The sequence below is a fragment of the Ustilaginoidea virens genome, chromosome 4, assembly GCF_000687475.1.
Source record: "Ustilaginoidea virens chromosome 4, complete sequence".
In the NCBI taxonomy this organism is placed as follows: domain Eukaryota; kingdom Fungi; phylum Ascomycota; class Sordariomycetes; order Hypocreales; family Clavicipitaceae; genus Ustilaginoidea; species Ustilaginoidea virens.
This window is the reverse complement of record NC_057319.1, coordinates 5,147,238-5,168,014: the sequence shown is the minus strand read 5'-3', so window position 1 is coordinate 5,168,014 and position 20,777 is coordinate 5,147,238. Positions and strand designations below refer to the sequence as shown.

Genomic DNA, 20,777 nt, shown 5'->3' with positions numbered 1-20,777 from the left:
CGCACGAGAGGCCAGCGGAGGCGTCAGTTGGAACCGAGGCGAGCTGCGGCAACAGCTGCTGAAGCTGCCGGGTCGAGGAGAAGGAGCCGCGGGCCGTCGTCATCCCTCGCAGCCAGGACGTCTATAAGAAGCCGGCCTGGCGCCCGGCCTGGCTGCTTTGCCCTGCCAGGAAGCAGGGAACCCGGTCCAGCGAAAAAGGAGAAGAGCAGAGAGAAAAGGAAGAAAAGCATATACAGGCAAAGCCGGGCAAATTTCGAGGTTCCTCTCCCAATGTCCGTCAAGACCGTTGCCGCCGTGGGCCTCGGCCTCGGCCTCGCCCTCGCCGCCGTCGCGGCCCCCATGGAGCTGGCGGCCCGCAACACGGGCGACTTCACCTACTACTACACCGGGCTCGGCGCCTGCGGCCAGACCAACCACGACGGGGAGCTCGTCGCCGCCGTGGGCCACGGCCTGTACGACCGCGTGCACCCGTGCGGCCGCAACATCCGCCTCCACTACAAAGGCCGATCCGTCGTGGCCAGGGTGGTCGATCGCTGCGCGGGCTGCAACGACAACTCGGTGGATCTTTCGCCAGCCGCGTTTAGGGCGGTGGTGGGCGACCTGGGGCTGGGGCGCGTCAAGGGGACGTGGGAGTTTGTATGAGGCGGGTTGATGGGGGCGATGGAATGGACGGCGGTCGATGCCGGGGTTGTCATGACTCGTGTATATGTGGCAAGTGTTGTTTTCGCTGCGCATGTTTACCTGTTACTTTCACATGAACTTTTTTTTTTTCTTTTTTCTTCGCGGCAGACGGCGTGGAATGGAGCGGTAGACGTGGAATGGCCGCGTGTAAAGTCGGAGTAGACAGATGTTTTCCGCCACAATGGCATGGCAGGGCAGGCATGGCGTCTGGAACCTTGGCCTGGGGTCTGCATGCCAGCCCTTGCCCTTGCATCCTTGATTCATCGTGCTTGAGCCCTGGGAGAGTCAGGGCTGCAGGCCGGACTGGGACCCCACGTGGCAGCTTCCCGGGACCGTGGCAGGCTGGGCAACGGACGTGTCAACTCGTCAACCCGTGTCTATTGGGGGAAACAAAAACAGCTCGGGTTGTAGCAAGGTTACAAGGTGATGAATTAGGGCAAAATACGGCCAATGCGCCCCTGGGGCTCGATCTGCAGGGCTTCAGCGCTCCTTCGGCCTGCCATGGCTCGATGCCGGCTGTCTTCCGATTTCTTCCGCCGGGCTCTTGTTTTACGAGAACCCCATGCCACGGCCAGGCCGAGCCAAGCCTCCAGCGGCAACGAATAAGACGGCTCAAGCTCCGGGCTACCACTATCCTCATTAAGTCAGCAGAGCGGCGGCCGGCCTCGCCCACACCCCCCCCCCCCCCCCCCCCCCCCCCCGGAGGAGAAAGAATCCCACCACTTACGCTGGTAGAAGGCTTGATCGTCTTTTCACAACCTATTCTGGCGTCGTTCAAGCACCGCATCCGCTGGGCCTAGAGCAAAAGTTACTACCATACGTGATCCGCGGGGCCGCCCTTGACGGCAACATAACCAGGACGCGGGGGCTGGGGGGGCGCGAAAAGAAACACAGGAAGGAAAGAAGAGCCGGGGACGCTGGCACCGCAGCAACTCACCGCAGAACCCTAGGGACGAGCACGGCACCGACGTCAGCACACGCCCCCCGGAACCTCGTCTCGCGCCATACGTCACGGGACACTCACAGAGCAGACGATCCGGGCAGTTCTATTGGCGCACAGTTCGACGCACTCCTCCCGGGTGAGCTTGGTGCCAGGCGCGTTGCAGGCGGGATAGGTGTACGCCGTGCAGATGCCCGGGTTGCCGTTGACGATGCACGGCTCGGACCGCTCGATGACCTCCAGCGCGACGGGGGAGGCATGGGCCGCGGCCGCAGCAAGGGCGAGGACGACGAACCAAGACTTCATGTTTCGACCGTGACGAGGGGGGGGGGGCAGGAAGAAGAACGGGGAGAGAGAGAGAAAGGGCGAGACGGAGGGGGAAGCCGCAAAGAGTTCGGCTGGGGCAGGAGACCGGAGACCTTTTGTTGGCGCGGACGGCGTACGTGTACTTTGCCCTGTTTGGGGCGCAAGCGGCCGCTGCATCAAGTCGCCAAGCGAAAGCCTAATCGAGGAACAAAGCATAGGCTCCACATCAGGACGTGCAAGCGTGAGCGGTTGGATGAGGAGCCTCGCCCCGTCGTATCCCGGGCTCTCTGCCACCTCGCCGAGGTGCTCGCGTTGGCGGCTGGACCAAGTGGGTAGTCGGACAGGCCGGCGGTCGGAGCCGGTCAGCCACGGCGGTTCCCGGAGCCAAGGGGGGGTTCGTAACAGTCTTGTCAGAGGAGGACGCCAGGGCGCCAAGTATACCTGCTTCCATGCTCTAGCGTTTTATAAATGCGCACTATGCGCTGTATGAAACGCCATACATTCATATTACGCTTTGCATTCTGTCATGTGCCGTATCATAACCGCTGGGGCCGTACTGTGTGCATGTATGTAACAACGCCATTGGAATCAAAACAGCCGCAGCTAATTACCGGGAAATGGGATGCCGGACCTTGCAGCCCTATCAGTCGTGTTTACGCGAGCACGGGACTGGGATCCCACTGGCAGCTTCTGGAAACCGTGGCCGGCTGGCCGGTGGACGTGCCAATCCTGTCCATTGAAAAGAATTTCGCGTCATTGCTACGGATTTCAACATGAAAACACAGGAGCTACAACCAGCCTCCCCGGCGTCCCCCTTGCTGCCAGCCACGGCCCCGTGCCGGGCTTGCCGGCTCGCACCCTGCCGTCCTCGCTGCTCAGCCATGACGGCAGCATCGAAACCAAAGCTTCAGCGGTCCTCCGGTTCGGGCTACCCACCCGGGTCAGTAAGCCAGCAGGCGAATCGCGTCAAGGGTATCAAGCACCAGACTTACGACCTCGGACGGTGTGATGATCTTCTTGCAGTACAGTACGGAGCTTTCATGGCAAAGGTTGAAAGTTGACTAGCGGCAAGTCAGCACGGCCCGCTTTGAGTCTTTTTTTTTTTTTTTTTTTTTTTCCTTTTTTTTTGGGGGGAGGGGGGAGAGGGAAAAAGGCGCCGGACGGGGGACCGGAAGCCGGCCGAGACGGAAAAAGACGCAGCAAGAGAAAGCCCGACGTCGAACTCACCCCGGAGCCCTAGCGCACCGCAAACCTTGACGTTAGCACACCACGCCCGCTCGGCGAAATGGGGGACGCAATGCTCAGGGGCCGCCGACTCACATCGCAGGAGATCTTGTCGGTTTTCGCGACGCACAGGTCGACGCACTCTTGCGTGCTGAGCTTGGTTCCGGGCGCGTTGCAGGCAGCGTACGGGTACGCCGTGCAGACGGCCGCGAAGCCGCCGATGTTGCACGGCTCGGCCCGCTTGAGGATGTCGGCCTCGGTGGCGCGGTCGGGCAGCGCGGAGGCGTGGGCGATGGCCGGAAGGGCGGCGAGGACGACGGACCACGACTTCATTTTAGAAGAAGAAGAAGAAGAAGGATAGCAAGGGGCAGTGGCACAAGATGACGGGGGCTGGGGACAGTGGCTGGCAGAACGACTGGGTGCTGCTGGGGATTTATGTCGCTGGCCCGGACCGGGCGCCAGAGAGAGCACGAGGGGAGCGACGCAACGTACGTATGCTGTGGCGTACGCGGGCGTGCGGGTCGTGTTTCGGGCGCCGCGACAAGTCGATGGAACGGGACAAGGCTCTCCACTTCTGACAGTAATAAGCCGGAGACAGGTGCTTGCGTCTGCGTCTGTCTGCGTCTGGTTGGGCCGGCAAGGTCGGCGAGGCCGGGCGGTCGGCGAGGCTGGTCAGGCACGGGGGTTTTGCCGGGGCCAACGAGGGCCCCTCGGCAGGCAGATGCAGGCAGATGCAGCATGTGCGGCAAAGACGAAATTCATTAACCTCGTATTATCTACGCCCTGGGCGAAAGGGGGCAAGCAAGCGCACGTCCTTGACTCTGCCCAAGATAGATAGCGATCAGCGGCTCTACATGAATGCTCCCGTCTTACATCGACGGAAAGCCCCTTTCTCTATATAAAAAAAAAAAAAAAAAAAAAAAAAAAAGAACAGAAAAGAGCGGCGCTCGCGCCACAGAAGAGAGAGTGTAAGAAAGGAGAAATGTGCGCACGAGCGACTGTACACGGCTCGCGCCCCCAAATTTACTGAGCAAGAACAAGACACTCGTACAACGGCAACAAAAAAAGGGGGGGAAAGAGTGCGCGCTAGGCGGAGCGCCGCCGGTAGGGTGCCGCACCACCCGAAGCCTGTCCTGGCCTAGATGACGCCGTGGTTTGACTGGCCGGCCTACGGGAGACCCCAGGCGGCGTGCTGTGCCGCGTCCTGGCGCAATCGTCAGCACACCAGCAGCGGCATACGGGGAGAATGTGTTTCCAGACGTACAGCATCGAGGGCCCATGGGGCGGAAGCGAGGAGCTCTTTACTGGACGCGGTTCAGCTTCGCGGTTTTTTTCTTGACGACGCGGTGCGAATTGGCGCCGCCGTTCTTCTTCACGCCGTTCTTCTTCACGCCGCTGTTCTTCAAGCCGCTGTTCTTCGCGGCGCTGTTCTGCTTCGCGGCGCTGTTCTTCTTCGCGGCGTCGTTGCTCTGCTTCCCGTCGTTGTCCTCATCGTCGTCGTCGTCCTCCTTTTGGCGTTGCTGCTGCGCGAGTTTCTCCTTCTCGAGGTGGTCTTGACACCATCCTTTAACATCTTCAAGGCAAATCTTGGGATTGGCCTAGGGGAAAGTGATTAGTAGTGTGCATTCCCGGGGCCGCCGTGGTCCGAAAGAGGGACGGAAAAAACCGAAGCAAGGAGGGGGAAAGGGGGGGGAAGAAGACGGGCCGGGACTGAAGTCTCGGCGATGGGAGCACTCACATTGGGACTCTGTAACCGCAGAAAAAAGGTCAGCATATACTCTTGACTATAATCACGGTGAAGACGATCGAGACTCACGTCACAAGAATGGTCGCGGTTGAGCTTCATGCACTTCGCCAATAGACAGTCATCCTTGTTTGGGTATCCAGAGCAGTCGAGCCAGTTTGTGGTGGTGGTGCCCCTCTCTTCAATGAGCGCAAAAGAATCTTCGTCGACATCAGGCTCGGTGGGCAAGGCCTGAGAAACAGCCGCAAAGGCAGCCACGAAGACGGTCGAAAACTTCATTTTGGATAAGGAAGGGAAGGGAAGGGATGAATGAGTGGAAGGACGAGCGAAGAACGAGAGCAAGGGCAGGACGTGCGGTGCAAATGAGCCAGCAGCGAACGGGTTGGTGAGGGGCAAGGCATCTTTCTCGGCCGGCGCAAGGGGGGGGTTTATGTCTTGATGCCGGCGCGGACTGCATACGTATGCTGCAACGTGCGGGTGCGGGGGTTCTTTTCGACCAAGTCGATTCGATGCTGATACGGTGGGACGAGCAGGCGACCCGACGAGACGAGCACGGCCTCCTGGTGCGCATCCGGCCAGGCGCCTTTGTCCCGGTGCTCTGGGCGGAGCGCGTCGGCGAGGCCGGCGGGGCCGTGTCAAGCCACAGGGGGTTCCAGAGCCATGGGGCCATGGGGGGGCCATGGGGCCATCTGGACGGCCGTGCGGCCACGTGGCTGCTGGCGGATGCGGAAGCCGATGCCGATGCCGATGCCGATGCCGAACGACGGCGTGTCTTGCACGGGTGGTTTTCCCAACATCGAGGCCTATTATCCAGGCTTGGGCGCGCGGGTTGCGCAAGCCTCGACTGCAGTTGGCTCCAGGCGACTCTCCTTTGCTGGCTCTTGCACCGAGTTATTTCAATGGGCCAATTCTATCTTCTCCCTTTGCCGCTGTTGGATGCGTGCAGCTCATTAGTAAGTGAAGCAGTAATAGGCCTTCATGCACTGCGACCAGGACATGTTAGCGCAGCACTAAGGGAGCTCTGGCTCCGAATCCTGCAGAAGTAACGATGCGCCACACGTTCGCGCCACACGGGACCGCTGCATGCGTTGCGGTGCTGCCGCCGGAGGATGATGGCTGCGTGGTCAATAATAAAAGCCACGTAGGCAATCGAGCAGACCTATGACCAAGGAACCACACGGTATGCCTGCCTGGCCTTGAGACCCCCGTCAGCTGTCAGCCTGGCCTGGGATCAATTGCGAGTGTCCCAGGTCGCGCTGCGCTATAAATTAGCGGATTTTGCAGCCAGACTGTTTCACGCCTGTGGGCTAGGACAGGGGGCGGGGGGGCCTGTGCGGGTTGTGCCCCTGCAGGTCCGGTTCCCAGAACGGTTCATGTTACTGTAGCTCAACCCATCAGCAGCTCACTTGGCATGCGGCCCCTCCACACCAAAGGCGCTGAGGCCACATCGTCGACTTCAACCCCTGGGCCGCGTTCCCATTCTGGCCTCTCAGATCGCCCACTTTGAACGTATTGAAACCGTTTGTTCGTCGCTAGCCCGCCGTGGCTAGGCTTGTCCGAGACGACGCTGACTGCATGGTTCAGCTTCGGGTTGGGTTGGTTGCCAAGCGGCAGCGGCACTCTTCCTCTCTCCCTGGACGGGGGCACATCCTTCGGATTTGATTCCTGGGCCGCTTACATTAGACAATAGAAATCAAATAAAACCAGGACTGCAAGGGGTGAAGGATGAGGAAAGGAAGCAGGACGGAAGAAAAGCAAAGGCCGACAGTCAAGGCCGACAGTCCTTGGGAACGCAGCACTCACGATGCCCTGTGGCCGCGCCGACTGCAGTCACAGTCACAACCATCGGGACCCAATTCCGCAGCACCGTGGCCCAGACGAGCCGTGGATTTTGACTGTAATTCGTGCTGGGCATCGACATGCGTCACGAGCGGCATCGGGCGATGCAGACTCGATGTTTGTCAGGATTCGGCTGCGTAGGTTGCCGCTGGGACGAACTAGCGGGTCGGTCGTTGTAGACGTAGACATCCTTGGCATGTCGCCATTTGTGCGGCGGGGGGTATGGAATCCGGATAGGTGGTGTTTGCGGGGTGGGAAAAGATGTTGGGGATGCGAATCGACCAGGGCCTCGATCTTGATTTTCTTGATCTTCAAAGCTCCGATCTGGGCAGGGATGTGGGCACCCATACCCTAAGTGCAGAATATGTGCGAGCCAATGAGGGCGCAAAAGGGCGCAACGCAACATACCCTGGAGCAGGGCTGGGGCTGCGGGGGGGTTCCCACGTGGCAGCTCGACCTAGGTACTGCGCGCGCCTGTCGTAGAGGGGCTCTGATTGGCTGGAATACTACATATGTACGCTCCACCACACCTGACGCACCCACAAGCCAAAGCTTCTTTTGCATCATGTATATACTAGTTTATCAAGACATCTTCGGTTCCCTCGAACCTACGTGCAGCTCCTACGCGGTTGCGTAGGCATCCTTGCTTTCATACCAATAGTTACCAAAAGCATCCAGTTGCTATGGAGAAAATAGTCCCCATGGCCATGATCTACAAGGCTTCATGCGCCTCGTCCGCGGCAGCGGGCCGGCCACAAGGCTCAGCAGATTTAGTTCACCGCGGGCAGCCATCGTGGCGACGCCAAACCGCCAGCGGCAAAACGTTTCAAGAATCAAGCTTTGTGCTGCCGCCATCGTCAGCAGCCAGCGGCCAGCGACCAACTCGCGGCGAAACGAACGGTTCAGACGTACCCTGGCAGAAGGCATGATGAGATCCATGCAGTATTTCTCGGACTCATCCCAGCACTTTTTCAGCTTTTCCTGGCGCAGCTTAGCATGTCATTTCTCCGCCGAGGCGCTTCCGTCGAGGAGGCCGAGGAGAATTCTTGGCCGTGGCCGCAACTCACCCCAGTGCCCTAGTTCCGCACCCGACGGGTCAGCGTCTTCACCACAACCGACAGCGCCGTCACGCCGTGACTCACCACGTCGCACTTGTACACTCCCATGCTCATTCTGCAACCGCACCTGACCCTGATGACGTTGGTCTTGCAAAAGAAGAGGCAGTCTTCTGGCCGAAATCCGTTCGGAGGCCCCTCGCAGCCGCGGTAAGCCACCGAGGTGTCGGGGTCGCCGGGGGGGCGGGGGGCGGCTTGAGCGACAGCCGCAAAGGCCGCTGGGACGACGATCGAAAACTTCATCTTGGCACGCGAACGAGCAAGAGAAGGGAAGTGCGACGGTGAAGGGCGGAGGGGAAAATGTACGGGTGCGAAAGCAAGGCCATGGTCGGCCGAGTCCCCCCCGGCTGGGTTTATGTAAACGTGGCGAGCGTGCGTACGTACGCCTTTGACCGGGCAGACTGACGCGCGCCCAGCAAGAGTCGACCAAGCAAGACGAAACAAGACGGGATGGCTAAGCGCTCACCAAAACAATGCCGTGATCCCCAAGAAAGTGGGCTTGGCGCACAGAATTGGCGCACGCGTCATAGATGATGGCGCCTTGTCAGAATTAGCAAGAATCGGCAACACAATGTTATCTGGGAGCGTCCCAGAACACCACAAACCCCGTTCACGATGTATCGGGCTAGCAGGGACCGCTTGCCTGCCTTGTAAAAGGAATAATTGCCAAGAATATACGCCAATCTGGCGCAGTGGCTCAAAATCGGCGTTCAACTGTTATCCTCACTTATTTCGCAAGTCCTCTGTATCGCGAGGCGGAAGAGTCAGGAGGCCACAGCATTGATCCAGCTCGAGTCCCGAGTGCGCCACACGCTGTAAGGTCAAGGTGGTCCTGGTCTAGAAATTGTCGGTACTTGTGTCGTCATACTATTTCTTACTCTTCTGATGTTCCCTTTCTTATGGGGCTTTCTATTGGCTTATACCCTGGCCAGATTACAAAAGCTGCACCTTAGCACCTTCCAAGGGATCGGCTGTAATTGGCCAGTCCACGCCCCGCCCCCACTCAGCAAGCCCACGCGGCTGAAATGCCCGAGTGGCATCTGTCTCGTCTCGTTTCGTTTCGTTTCGTCTTTTCCCTCGTTCTTCCCGCAGCAGCAAGCCGAGGCCCCGGTGCACCGCGAGAGCACGTCCACATCCAAAGCTCCAAGCTCCAAAGCCCCAGATGCCGCCAGCCTGCCCAACGCCTGCGTCTGCATCTGCCTCTCATCCTCCCACAATGTCAACGGCCCTGTAAGTCCACCCTGCCCCCCCCCCCCCCCCCCCCCAGCAACAACACCAACCGAACCAGGCTCACCCCAGAGACCGCCCACCATCCGCGACGCCATGGCCCGTCAATGGGAGCTCGAAGCGCCGCACGAGGTCCTGACGGCGGCCTTGGCCCCTCTCGGCCGCCGGGTGCTCTGCCACCCCGACTGGGACGTCCTCTGCACCACCGCCCTCCACCCCGATCACGCCCACGACCTGTCCCGACTCGTCGACCACGTGGCCGACTGCGTCTGCGTCTGGGCAAGCGCCCTGCGGGACGCTCTCGACCGTGACGTCGGCATGCTGCGCAAGTCGCTCCTCGAGGGCATCAAGCCCGACTTCCTCGAGCTGCTCGTCGACGTCTCCTCCTCCCCCTCCATCAGCACGCACTGGCACTGGCAGAAGGGCGCGTTCGTGCTCCTCCTGCCAAAAGGCGCGTTGCCGCACCATCTCAACGCGGCGATTCCCCAACTAAGCGCCCAGATCTTGCTGGCGTTTAGCAAGGGCCCCAAGCCGGCCCTCAGCGCAGCCGGCCATGCGTGCTTGGACGACGGCTCCGCCTCCGACACGACCGCTTCCGCCGCCTCCTCGGTCGCCTTCCCGCCTCCCCCGGCGGGCGAGTCTCTCCCCGACACGCATGCCCTCCCCCGCCCGGACGAGCTGCTCCTCCGCCCCCCCTACTTCCTCCACATCGCCCACGGCCCCCCCACCGTCCTCCAGTGCAGCCACAGCCCGTCGCTCAGCTTCCTCGAGTCCTACCTCAAGAAGTGGTGCCGCACCAACGGCCGACGCACCGACAGGGTGAGGCGCGCGCCCTGCCCCCCCCTTAACCACGTACGCTCGCTTGGCTGACGGCACGAAAACAAAACAGCCCCCCATGGTGGACGTGACCCTCTCCCAGAGCCCGTTCGGCCTCGGCCCCCTGCACGACGTCTTGACGCTGCAGCTCCCGGCGGCCCAGTACGGCGGCGCGCCTCCCGTCCTGTCCGTGCCCATTGTGCTGCACCTGGTCGAGAGTGTCTTGGGCTACAGGCTGGTGTATTCGGACTCGAGCCGATGGCAGTACCGGAGGGATGTGCCCTTTACAAAGACGTAGCAGCGGTGGGTGCAGGAGCGAGCATGCATGTGCCGAAACAAAGGAACCGTGACGAACTTGCCTTGCCGTTTTCTACCTGCATGCATCTATTGCGGAATCCCAAGTTTGCTGCAAATGGCATGAACGTGCGCAAACGTCTTTCATGTCGCATGTTTTTTCTGTTATAAACCGGTGGGTGCCCTTCTGTCCCAGGGATCCCTTGGTATCCCCGTATTGTCTGCTCTGCCAAGTCTAATCCGGAGTCCTGGACCCCCACAGTACAAGGGAAGAATAAACGCCACAACTCTTGCAAACTATTTACGCCGATTCTTCATCCACCTGCGCTTCTTCCTTGGCCGCTGATGCGTTGCCCACAGCTTCACCTGCAATCGAGCACACGCTCTGCCTTTCGGCCTCTCCCGGTGTATCTGTCCCTTCCTGCTCGCCGTCCCCCATTTGCGCACCCGATGAGCCATCGTCGGTTTCCATCATGGCAGCCAAGCGTGCTGCTCTGCCTTCCTTCTTTCTCGGCACGGGAGCTATCAGCCGCGGTCAGTACACTTGGCCATTTCCCCAAGGCTCACGCCGGCGGGCGCACGGGAAACTCTCATGATGCGTAGACACACCTCGGCCATTTTCTTGCACGTAGAAACGGCGCAACAGCCCGACGGCTTCGTCGCGCCCCCACCCGCCCTCAATCTCGTAGCCGTCCTCGACGTTGCCGCCATCGCCCCCTCCGGGCGGATACGACGTGCCCAAGGTCCCGCTGCCATCTGGGAGCTGCGACGGCCGCGGGGTCGGATGAGCGCTTGCCGTCTGGCCGTCGTCACTGACGGGCAGCGAGTTGGCATGGATGCTGAAGACACCCCCGGTGCCGCCAAACTTGTCATTGACTGCTCCAAAGTACACCTTTTTGATGCCGAGCTGTCGCAGCAACGAGGCGCACATGACGCACGGCTCCACCGTCACGTAGAGGATGCACTCTCTGATGATTTCCCGGCTGACCCTGGCATCCGGATGGAACTTTTGGCCGTAAGGGTAGAGGTGGCCCTTTTTGCCGTCTTCGTTGCCCTCGTCGGGGGATTTCGAGTCAACCGAAGCGGCGTCCGACGCGTCGTCGGCAGGTTTGGGCCGCAGCTTCGGCTTCAGAGACGTCGTCCGCGGGCCATGCTTCGGCGGGTACGACAAGAGGGCCGAGATGGCCATGAACTCGGCATGTCTTGTGCCGTTCCGAGTGACGTTTGTCGCGTTCATTCCCTTGGCAATGATGGTGCCTTTGTGCACAAGCACGCAACCCACTGGAGTTTCGTTTGTTCGCAAGGCTAGCCGGGCCTAAAGACAAATCGCCAGTTAGAGCAAAAAGCACTTCCCCGTCCTTCCCCCCCTCCCCAAGCAACCACCCCTGCGGGCCGGCGACTTGGAAAGAGGGCAACAGATGTTTTTTTTTTTTTTTTTTTTTTTTTTTTTTTACCATGTCAAGTGCCTCGCCAATAAATCGCAAATGATGGGCCCGCTCTGCCAGAACTGCCGGATCCTCCTCGACATTCTGTTGGTGAACCACCGGGTCCCCAACTGCCGGTATGCCTGGCACCTCCAGGCCCAGCTTCTTGAAAGAAGCAATCAATCCATCCAGCTCATGTCCCTCTGGGAGCCGGTTCTCCTTGTCCGCCAAGGCGGCGGAGTATGGGTCGACGGCGACTGGCATGGGGAGATGATCTCGGTTCTCCTCCGTGGTGACTGGATGGTGCGTTGTTTGGGCTGGAGTTGTCGAGCCGTCCATGTTTGGTCTTGACTGTGTGGTGGTGGAGCATGTCGAGGTGTTGCTGCCGTTGACAGCTGCCGACGGCCGGCGGAACAGTTTGCGAATGGCATTTCTGGCAGGTGCCAGGCCCCAAGACTGAAGCAGAGGCATGTGGCTGGCTGTCTGGATCCCTGCTGTCGCTTCAGCTTGGCGTGTCCAGAATTCTCAATTCTCTCGAGGCAGCAGACATGGACACCGCCGGCCCATCCTGCCCCTTGGCGATCTTGTCTCGTCTCGTCTTGTCTTGTCGGCTCTACTCTCACAGACTTGCGCGCGTGCCCGTGGCCTTCATTCCGTCAAGGGCCCGATATCCACCGCGTTTCGTTTGCGCTTCGCACTCACCAAGCCCGATCCGCAGACGAAAACGCGTGCGAGACGTGTTTTGCCTTCCGACTGCCGAATGGGCCTGCGAAGCCAAAGGGCGACAGAAAACCACCCAGCCAGCGATTGAGAAGCAGCGCAAATCAAGAGTCGCACGCAAGTCGAGGCAGGAACGCCGGTTGCTCGCGATTGATCCCGCCTTGAGGATGCAATAGTGGAAGCACAGTACGTGAGCAGGTTTGCAGCTCGCCGGTATATCTGGGGCCTGACCCTGACCGAGAGCTCTCTTTATGGCGATTGTCAGCGTGAACAGCTCAGACCACTACAATTTGATTCTGATTCAAGTCGCCGCCAGTGGTACATACCGCAAAAAAAAAAAAAAAAAAGTCGGGTCCAACTCGATAACCTGGCGTCACATGATGCAGCAATGCCCCGCCCCACCTTTGCCTCCAGCTAGACCAAGGCGCTAGGGGTCAACTGTCGGAGGGAAATTGGCTGTCTGTAATGTGGATATCGGTCATGTCCGAGGGTGGATGTGCCGAGTTCTCCCTGGATCAGTAAGCCCTTAGGGGTACCCCCTATCCCACTATAAATAGCTGGGAACACAAGTCTCTTAGAGAGGACTTGGTTCCTTCAATCAAGCATTATCGCATTTTCCCTGTGCATTCTGACATAATAGCAATTGCGTAAATATCACAACAAAAAACCTCATTTTTATCCCTTACCTTATGGCCCAGCCTTAAGATCAACTGTTATCTTTATTTTGCTGTAAAAGCCACTATTTTCCGGATCCTATTTGAGCAAGCTCCGGGTTCCCTATTGAATCCGTTAAAAGCCTTATTGCTGATATACTCGTATAGCCTCATCAATCAAAAAGGAGGCTATTACGGAAAGTCGCGATATTTCCTTTAATCTAATAAATCGACAACTTAACCGCCATTTTCGTCAGACCAATTCGTGCCTTAAACATCATTATCAGCGAAAATAGGTACTATTACTGATGATAGCTCTAAACCAGTAGTCAAGCTGATATCCCGATATAATTAAGATATCTAGTATAATTACATTCAAAAGCGTGCTTTAGATAATGATATTTAGATATTCGTTGATCCTAAGGGCTTAGAAATGCTGAATATGCCCCTTCTGCCGGCATAGGAATTAGATGAACCTATCTATTCTACGCAAGCATCAGCATTAACACCAACATCTACAGCAACAGCAGATTCATCAACAGAAGCTGCAGATCGTGCCCCTTCTGTAAATACTAGAGCTATATCGGCAGCTAGGGTATTATCGGCAGCACTAACGGTGAGAATAAGAACAATCCAGCCGCAGTAAGTCGAGAATATTGAAGAAAACCACCACTTTAAGCCGATATAACGCCCTAGTGGTATTAGTACTGCAGAATAGATGAAATAAGCTAATATTTAGTACAACTTTCAGAACGACCGTTATACGATATTTAGTCGAAATCTTCGAGTATATATAGCGTGGTTTGAATTAACGCTAAGCCCTAGCTATAAGATATTAGTGGCAGGCGATTAGAACATTCGAGGAAAAATTCAACGCCTAATAGAATATATACAACTAATTTAGTTTATTATCTAGGAATACCTTAAAGAAAAATTCAAGCAGGCTATACAATATAACCTTAGAAGATATAATATAGAGGAATAGTTTAACGAAATCTTTATATTATATAAGCGATTAGTGCGAATAGACTCGATCCTTATTAATAGGAATACACCTACTAAATAGCTAGCAGAAGCTCTTCGTTAAAAGTATCCTGCCTTTAAAGAAAAAATCCTTAATCGAATAGTAAAAGCATAAAAATAGAATAAATATCTCGATTTTCTAACGACCGTTAAATATATTTAGTAGAAATAGGAGCTGGAAGAAAAGGGGAAGGTTAGTAGTAGTTATATAGCATTTATAACTGACGATACCAAACCTTTGTTATAAGCCGCTTCTAGCGATACTTCGGCTTTATTTTCGGTAGAGAAAAAGACCTATAAATACTATAGCAAGCCTTATATAGTAAAGGGGCCTTATTATAAGAATTATTAGATATTGACTCTATCGATAGCTCTAAATTATTTAAAAGACAGGATCAGCAAAAAAAGCCAGGAAGCTGTATATAAAAAGATGAAAAAAGAATCCAAAAAGGTATAAAATATATTTAAAGCCTTTTAAGATAAATATAAAGGCAAAGGCAAAGGCAAAAACAACGATAATAACAATAAGGAAGAAGATAGATTAATAGAGAAAGAAAAGGAAGATAAAGTATTCACAATATCTATTCTTTCTGTCGGAATCGCTGTCGCAAGGTGCCCAATTGGGCACAATTGGGCATATTGCGACGGATGTGCCGCGCACACCCGTTGCGCACGATGTGGCCACTTTTGCCCCTTTACCCCTGAGCCCGGTAGGGCATGCGGGCAGCCCGGCCCGACTGCGCCGATGCACGTGACAATAGCATACGCACAAAAAGGCCACATCGTGTAATTACTCTTTTGCTTCCTTTCTTTCCTCTTAGTTAGTCAGTCATTAGTAAAGTCAATAAATCCTTTACTTAGTGACCTCACGGTACATAATACCACGCGCGCGACCCTACGTATAACTAGGTACCCCGAGTTTATATCAACACTGATCAGTGGTGATAACTACCACTCACAGGATAATTACATCCCGCAAAGAACGGTGCATTACAGATCAGCAAGATACTAATTTCGAAGAGGCAGTTAAGCTTTCTTAGCTGTGCTAACCAGAGGGAGAACGATTTATAACCTCTCCTTCCCCTCGTCTATCACGAAGAAGAATAAGATACGCTAACTATCACGATCTTTAAAAATACCTTCAGTATCTAGGAAGAACGATTTGTGACCTCTTCCTATTCTACCCCTTTCTTTCTTTTACCCTACTACTACAGGTAAAAGCCCTTTCGAATCTTATACTCCTTGCAAGAGTAAATCCTACACTCCTTGCAATACATCCCCCCCCCCCCTTCTTTAAACCCTCATCTCAATATAATAGCCTCATCATCATCAATATCACAATAACCACAAGAGCTACCTAAGAGGATATAACGGTTTGCTTTACTCTTTAACGATAATTAGACCAACGCTATAGAGCCCGTCGACCCTAATAATACTACGAATGTACAGCTATATAACCGTATCGCATTCCTTATAGATACCTATGAGGAAAACACCCACCTAGATGATGATCTCTGGGAATAATTCCGCGAGGATTATAGCGAGTGGAATGAAGCCCTATTCCGCCGTATTAACGCTCAGGTTTTACGGCAATTCCGCTCAATATTACGGGAATGCGGCGTATATATTAGAGTATCGGGTTCCCTAACAACACCAACCCTACTTAAATGCCTTCAACAATAATAGAATCCATAATAGCCTCAAGAGGAAGTAACCCGGCAATTTACTCGCAGCATATTCCTATCCTGGCTTAACCCTACCAGGGAAGCCTTACTACCCATCGGTAATACCAAGCAAGAGATATAAAGGCTTTAAAATACACCCTCATACATACGCATAAGGCCCCTATCATTATCATCATCACAAGCCCCCACAATAGTTATGCGAATACCCTCACTAAGGCTCGCGTTACGGCTCTCATAAGCCCTATTAACGCCAAGGGAATTCGCAATACTAATAGCACGATTACAGTTACAACAACCTATCGTCCCCCCCTCTACATCGAAGAAGTATTATGCCCCTACGCCTGCCCCTATTAAAGAAGAAGAAGATAAGGGCCGGTCCTAATAACCAAAAGGGAAGACGCTGTCACGGGCTCGGGCTACGCCCGCGCCACAATATGGCTAGGACTCGGGCTGCGCCCGCGTCTAGCCTAAGAAGGGCAACAGACGGAGTCATGGGACTATACTAGGACTCCGATACGTATCATAATCGGGATATAAATAGACTAGATAAGAAGGTTCCTATTTAGATCCTTTTCTTTCCTCTTTAGTCTATTTAATATATATTATTAACGCCTATTTGCAGTCGCCCTAGGATTAGTCCTTTATATTTAAATAGACTCTCTCAGCCTTGCTATTATAACTCCGTATTATAGAACCAATGATGCAAGCGTTATACGATATCGAAATAAGCGCGCCTAATGAGATGGGGGCAGACGGCACGGGGCAGCAATACCCCCGATGTAATACATACACCCAAATGCAGCAACTTTCTAAAGGCATGCAATAGATTCAATCGCAGATAAACTCTTTATAAGCTTATCTCGCAGAGTAGGCGAGCAAACCCCAACCGGAATACCAACCGGTCCCGGTAATATAATAGGGCGGACCTATCCCCCCTACTACTCTCGATATAGCTTATACCCAACCTAAGTATAAGCCGATCCCAATAGGGGACCCCTTTAACGGCAAAAAGATAATATTTACCGCCTAGCGAACCTTTATACAATATAAGCTTAAGGTCGATAAGGACTTTATTAGGGACGAAAAGATATAGTAGATATTTATCTTCTAAAACCTATTTTCTATAGTCTAATTATAAGTCGCAGCCTTTTTTAAGAATAGCGAGGCCTATAATTATAATATAGTAAAGTTCTTTAAATACCTCTAATATCTTTTTAAGGACTTATATCGATAGGACCGCGCGATTACTAAACTTAAGCACTCTTTATACTAAGGCCCTAAAGAACCTTTTGCTGCTTTTTTTATCCGATTTAAGGAAAAATTAACGCTTATAGGAGGAATTAGCTAGCCTAAGGAAGTAAAACTCGAATACCTCTATTCCGCATTAAATACTAAGATAGCCAATAAGATTATCGGACTTAGGGTCTCCTATAATAACTACTATATAGTAGTCGACTGCTATCGTCAAATTGCTATTAACCTTAAGATTAGCCTAACTACCAGGCGCCACCTTAGTCCTCCTCGCGATTAATAAAATAATAACTAAAACGCAGAGGGTGATATACGGATAATAGGTATTAACTAGCTTACTTTAAAGAGTAAGTAATATATAGCCAAATGGGTCTTATAGGAGGTCTTTAACGAGCGATAGGAGAAGGACCTTTATCTTTATTATAGTACTTCTACTTACTATATATAGAAATACCATTTATAAAGGGCCTGTAGACTAGGAATAATTAAGGTAGCTATAGTAGACTCCTAGGCCGCTAAGGATAATAGTAGCGATGACTCTTAAGGAAAAGACTAGCCTTTAAGCCTAATCTTGCGAAAGGGCTTAAAGCATACGCTTAGAACCCTAATCGATTACAAAAAGGACCTTATATAAAAAAGATAAAAGAGATTATAGAATGTATAGATAGGTACCCCTTTTTAGTACCGATATTATATAAATCTTATACTTTTATTAATACCTTAATCGACTCGGGTTATAATTACTATAGCGCTATAAGCGAAAAAATAGTATAACGGTTAGGTCTTTAACCTATCCGCCTGCTATAATATAAGAAAATCGGAATAGCAGTAGAGATTTAGAGCCATTTAGGGGAATATAAGGAAGCGACTTCCTTTATTATATATATCGTTCGTATGGATATTAATATTAATGGCTAGCCTTCTATAGTTATACTTTATATAATCCTAGGCCTTACCTATAATATTATTTTAGGTCTCCTTTGGATGGAATACCGCAATATTATATTATAAGTAAAACGATATTAAATATAGATCAAAGCGGCAGGCAATCTTATCGTCTAGGAATTAATAGTATAATAGTCTAGCCCTACTGCGGTTAATATTCTCGGTTTAGTCTTTTATAGTATACTCCGGCGGGCGAAGCATTCTAAAGACTAATCGACCTCTTTTATTACTATAAGCCTGCAAGAGATAATATATATTCTCTGTATTATACTTCTGCTATATTAGGACCCTATACTATCTCTATAGAAGCTATAGGGACTACCCCTAGAGTTATAGGAATTTAGCGACCTATTTAATAAGGAAAAGGCCTCCAGCCTTCCTCTATACTAAGGTATATTAAACTATTATATTCGGCTTAAGAAGGCCTTAGATAAAAGTATATTAGACCTACCTTAGGGCCTATTATATAATATGCTATAGGACCAGCTTCTTAAGGTTCGGAAATAGGTAATTAACTTTATAGATAAGGGATAAATTTAGGCGAGTTCCTTATCGGCAGCAGCTCTAGTCCTCCTAGCGAGGAAGGGGAATAAAGGGTAGCATTTTTACATAAATTACTAAGCCCTAAATAAGGTTATAGCCTAAGACTAATACCCCTTTTTGCTTATTAAGGAGACCTTACGATCTTTATCCTAAGTAAAGTGGTTTACTAAAGTCGATATATATACGGCATTCTATAAAATCTATATTGCAGAAGGCGATAAATACCTTACTATATTCTGTATGTGATTCGGCCTCTTTAAGTGGCTTATTATACCTTTTAGCCTTACTAAAGCCCCTGTAATATTCTAACGATATATTAATAGGGCCTTAGGAAATACACTTAGGGATTTTATGACTGTATACCTTAATAATATCCTTATTTATACTTTAGGATTAAGGGAGGACTATATAGGACGCATTAAGGATATACTCTAACGACTTTAAAACGCTGGTCTTAACCTAGATTTAGAGAAGTATGATTTTGCTATAATAGAGGTTTAGTATTTAGGTTATATTATAACGGTAGGAAAAGAGATCTGCCTAGACCCCGAAAAGATTAAGGCTATTTAGAATTAGGAAGCCCTTACGAAACTAAAGGGGGTCTAAAGCTTCTTTAGCTTTATAAATTTTTACTGCGATTTTATCCCTAATTTCTTCCGATTTGCTGAACCTTTAGTTAAGTTAATAAAGAAAAGGGTTCCCTTCCGATAGTTAGATAAAGAAAAGGAGGCATTCTAAGCGCTTAAGTATTGCTTTATCTTATATCTAGTTCTCGCTTAATAAGACCCTAATAAAGAGACGATTCTTAAAGCAGATAGCTTTAGTATTGCTTTTAGTAGCTGCCTTTTTTAAATTAGGGAGGATAAAGTCTTTTACCCTATTGCATACTATTCCGTATGCCTAACGGATGCCGAATAGAACTATATAATTCATAATAAGGAGCTTTTTATTATTATCTTTTGTTTTAAGGCGTGGTTAGCTGAACTCCGATTAGTAGCCTCCCTATTTATTATTCTTATGGACTATAAGAATCTAGAGTATTTTATTTAACCCTATAAGATATTAAAACGGCAGGCTAGATAGGCTGAAATACTAGCACTCTTTAATTTCTATCTCTGGTATAGGCTAGGGTCGTAGGCTTAATGCCCTAACGCATTATCTCGACGGGAATAAGAAGCCAGCAATATAATACTAAGGATTAGCTAGATCTTAAAACTACTATCGATCTTAATACTCTACCTAGACTTAATTACCGAACCGGTTCCTATAATTATACCTTTAGGATTTAGCTTACCTAATAGCTTATGCATTTTCGCCGACTCCTACCTTTAGGCACTTTAGGATCATACTATAGCTGAGGATGAAATGTATAGGGTATACTAGGTGGTAGTAGTAAAAGGCGAGAGATGCTTTCCGACCGAGGCTTTAATAAAGGAATAGATTGCAGATTATACCCTAAATGCCTATAGCGCGCTTCTCTACCGGGGGCGGATATAGCTCCCTTCTTTTAAACCCCTAACTACTATAGTTATATAGCGATACTATAAATCACCTACTATAGGCCATCTAGGGAAGAATACTATATTCTAATTATTATATTAAGACTACCACTTCGATAATATATCTTTAGCGGTAGTAAGATATATCCAGAATTGCCGATACTGCGGGGCATATAAGAGCCGATAATTACGCTAGGGCCTACTGTAGCTATTACCTATCCTAGACCGATTTTAATTGTAGATTTCTATCGATTTTATAATAGATCTTCCTATACGTAATATATCCGACCTACGATTCCTTATAGTTATTACTAATCGCCTATCGAAGTATATCCAGCTTAAGGTAATACACTCTATAAAAGCGGAAGACTATATAGAACGGTTCTAATAGTACTAGTGGCGTTTCTATAGGTTCCCTAAAGAAATTATTAGCGACTAAAGATCTAATTAGGTAGGATAATTTTAGATTATACTCTATAATTTAATCGGGACTAAATAACTCCTTTCGACTATATATTACCCCTAGACCGATAGCGGTATAAAACGGATAAACTAAAAGGTCTAGGCTATCTTATATATTATAGTCTCCTTTAACTAATATGACTAGCTAAAATACCTTACGGTATACTAACTAGCGTTAAATAACCGGATATTATTAGTAACTGGTTTTAGTCCTAATCGGCTCCTTAATAGATTTAATATTCTAATAGTTATATCGCCTCTAGATATAATACTAAATTTAATGACCCTAAAAAGGCAGGCCGCCCTATTTTTAGCTACCCTCTATGAGGGATAGGAAGTAGCCTAAGCCGCCATCGCCTTTATATAGTAGCGGCAGTAGGATGCAA

The 20,777-nt window shown here is 51.3% G+C and overlaps 8 protein-coding genes across 8 annotated transcripts; 2 read left to right on the top strand and 6 right to left on the bottom strand.

Annotated features, from left to right (window-relative positions):
• Positions 1-270: 270 nt before the first annotated feature.
• UV8b_05882 (uncharacterized protein) lies at positions 271-642 on the top strand (the record flags this gene model as incomplete). Its single annotated transcript, XM_043143379.1, has 1 exon — positions 271-642. One exon carries the CDS (start codon positions 271-273, stop codon positions 640-642), a length of 372 nt encoding a protein of 123 aa, XP_042999312.1.
• Positions 643-1,690: 1,048 nt separating this feature from the next.
• Positions 1,691-1,927, bottom strand: UV8b_05881 (uncharacterized protein; the record flags this gene model as incomplete). The annotated part of the gene is made up of 1 exon (XM_043143378.1): positions 1,691-1,927. The coding sequence occupies one exon, from the start codon at positions 1,925-1,927 to the stop codon at positions 1,691-1,693; it is 237 nt and encodes a 78-aa protein (XP_042999311.1).
• Positions 1,928-2,153: 226 nt separating this feature from the next.
• UV8b_05880 (uncharacterized protein) lies at positions 2,154-2,378 on the bottom strand (the record flags this gene model as incomplete). The annotated part of the gene is made up of 1 exon (XM_043143377.1): positions 2,154-2,378. The coding sequence occupies one exon, from the start codon at positions 2,376-2,378 to the stop codon at positions 2,154-2,156; it is 225 nt and encodes a 74-aa protein (XP_042999310.1).
• A 456-nt stretch (positions 2,379-2,834) lies between these two features.
• On the bottom strand, positions 2,835-3,484 carry UV8b_05879 (uncharacterized protein; the record flags this gene model as incomplete). Its single annotated transcript, XM_043143376.1, has 4 exons — positions 2,835-2,855; positions 2,920-2,988; positions 3,155-3,163; positions 3,248-3,484. 4 exons carry the CDS (start codon positions 3,482-3,484, stop codon positions 2,835-2,837), a joined length of 336 nt encoding a protein of 111 aa, XP_042999309.1.
• A 968-nt stretch (positions 3,485-4,452) lies between these two features.
• UV8b_05878 (uncharacterized protein) lies at positions 4,453-5,174 on the bottom strand (the record flags this gene model as incomplete). Its single annotated transcript, XM_043143375.1, has 3 exons — positions 4,453-4,749; positions 4,890-4,898; positions 4,968-5,174. 3 exons carry the CDS (start codon positions 5,172-5,174, stop codon positions 4,453-4,455), a joined length of 513 nt encoding a protein of 170 aa, XP_042999308.1.
• A 2,181-nt stretch (positions 5,175-7,355) lies between these two features.
• Positions 7,356-8,092, bottom strand: UV8b_05877 (uncharacterized protein; the record flags this gene model as incomplete). The annotated part of the gene is made up of 4 exons (XM_043143374.1): positions 7,356-7,415; positions 7,647-7,715; positions 7,802-7,810; positions 7,877-8,092. The coding sequence occupies 4 exons, from the start codon at positions 8,090-8,092 to the stop codon at positions 7,356-7,358; spliced, it is 354 nt and encodes a 117-aa protein (XP_042999307.1).
• A 973-nt stretch (positions 8,093-9,065) lies between these two features.
• UV8b_05876 (uncharacterized protein) lies at positions 9,066-10,190 on the top strand (the record flags this gene model as incomplete). Its single annotated transcript, XM_043143373.1, has 3 exons — positions 9,066-9,079; positions 9,151-9,895; positions 9,966-10,190. 3 exons carry the CDS (start codon positions 9,066-9,068, stop codon positions 10,188-10,190), a joined length of 984 nt encoding a protein of 327 aa, XP_042999306.1.
• A 297-nt stretch (positions 10,191-10,487) lies between these two features.
• UV8b_05875 (uncharacterized protein) lies at positions 10,488-12,081 on the bottom strand (the record flags this gene model as incomplete). Its single annotated transcript, XM_043143372.1, has 3 exons — positions 10,488-10,708; positions 10,796-11,501; positions 11,641-12,081. The coding sequence occupies 3 exons, from the start codon at positions 12,079-12,081 to the stop codon at positions 10,488-10,490; spliced, it is 1,368 nt and encodes a 455-aa protein (XP_042999305.1).
• Positions 12,082-20,777: the final 8,696 nt, after the last annotated feature.